This window comes from Echinops telfairi, unplaced genomic scaffold (genome assembly GCF_000313985.2).
Source record: "Echinops telfairi isolate 266 unplaced genomic scaffold, ASM31398v2 ScPeMD7_7467;HRSCAF=8505_1, whole genome shotgun sequence".
Lineage (NCBI taxonomy): Eukaryota > Metazoa > Chordata > Mammalia > Afrosoricida > Tenrecidae > Echinops > Echinops telfairi.
This window is the reverse complement of record NW_022111368.1, coordinates 13,315,094-13,316,578: the sequence shown is the minus strand read 5'-3', so window position 1 is coordinate 13,316,578 and position 1,485 is coordinate 13,315,094. Positions and strand designations below refer to the sequence as shown.

The following is a 1,485-nucleotide window of genomic DNA, read 5'->3' as shown; positions in this document are numbered from 1 at the left end:
AAGTAGAAGGCCAATGTTTTGAGAATGACGATGGCAACAAATGTACAAATGTGCGTGACACAATGGATGGATGGATGGATTGTGATAAGAGTTGTAGGAGCCCCAATAAAATGATTGAAAAAACAAAGGTATACAGCCTCAGAAGCCCGCCATCGTGTAGTCCTGGGTCGGGGTCCACTCGACGGCAGTGGGTTTTTGGTATTCCACCTTGGTTGGAAGGGCTGGTGTAAGGCAGCACTTCTCAAACTTATGCGTACACCGGGGCCACCAGGGAGGCTTGTGGACGTGTAGACTCAGTGGGTCTGACTCCTAAGAAGTTGCATTTTTAGTAAGCTCCTAGATGATGCCATTGACAATGGCCCATGTAAGACACCCACTACCAGACTCCAAGTCCAGCCCACAGCCATCAGGTTGATTCCCATGCAGAGACCCGATGGAGTTTCCGAGGCTGTAAGTCTTACCAGACAGAGCTGCCAGAGCTGAGTAGAAGGATTTGAATGAGCCACACCCCACATGTGTGCGGCCCCGTTCACTTCCTCACGTTTGTGGACCCGCAGGGTGGATGCACACTCCTGCTGCAGCTCTCTGGACATGCCCTTCGTCCTGTGGGCATTTCAGGCTCATTCCCACAGTGGGTCCCAGCCGGGGACAAAGCTAACGCTCCTGTCTCCCGCCTCCCACAGGACCCGCAGACGTCTAGAACCCTGACACTCATCTCAAAGACGATCCAAACTCTCGGCAGCTTGTCCAAATCCAAATCTGTAAGTCTTTTGTTTTCGTCTGCTTGTGCTTTGGGAGAACGCTTTGATTCTTTTGAATCACTTTTGAAAGTATAAATGGAACATTGCACATTTTACAAGGCATCATTTACAGGAGTGCATCGTTTACAAGGCGATGTTTTCATAGGATAAAATAACTGTAAGAAGATTAGCGCCCCTACCGCCACCCCTGCCCAACTATTTTAATAAATAGTGTATCTCTAATATTATCTAGTGGGAGAAAGACGGGGCTTTCGACTCCCGTAAACAGTTTCAGTCTCGTACACCCACAGGGGCAGTTCTACCCTGTCCTATGGGGTCACTATGAGTCGGCATCAACTCGATGGCACTGAGTGGAGGGCAGGATCTTCCAGGTGCCTCTGTCTCGCTAAATGGTAATTTGGGGCAGAAAATTGTGCTGGCCCATGACTACTTACCCATAACCTGAGTGGTTGGCTGTGCACATCTTGCTTATACTGTGAGGGAGCTGACTGAGGGGCATCAGTTCCATGCTGGCCTCTTAGTCCGAGGTAGAAAGCCTGTCTTCTGACTCGGTGACACAATGCCTTTCTTCCAGCCAGCTGTGCTGCCAGCTGGATCTTCCCCACTGGCCCATGTGCTGCAGCGTGGATCACCTTGACCTTGAGCCTCTGAGGACAGCTGTGCTGTAGGAGGCGGGGCCTCCGTGGCTGCACAGTGATTTGAAAGCCCAACACGAAGGCTGGCC

General features: G+C 51.0%; 1 protein-coding gene across 1 annotated transcript in view; it reads left to right on the top strand.

Annotated features, from left to right (window-relative positions):
* Positions 1–1,485, top strand: part of RASA3 (RAS p21 protein activator 3) — a 168,812-nt gene that overhangs the window by 136,488 nt on the left and 30,839 nt on the right. The window contains exon 15 of the mRNA XM_045283815.1: positions 684–761. Coding sequence (XP_045139750.1) covers positions 684–761 — 78 coding nt within the window. The remainder of the gene's footprint in view (positions 1–683; positions 762–1,485) is intronic.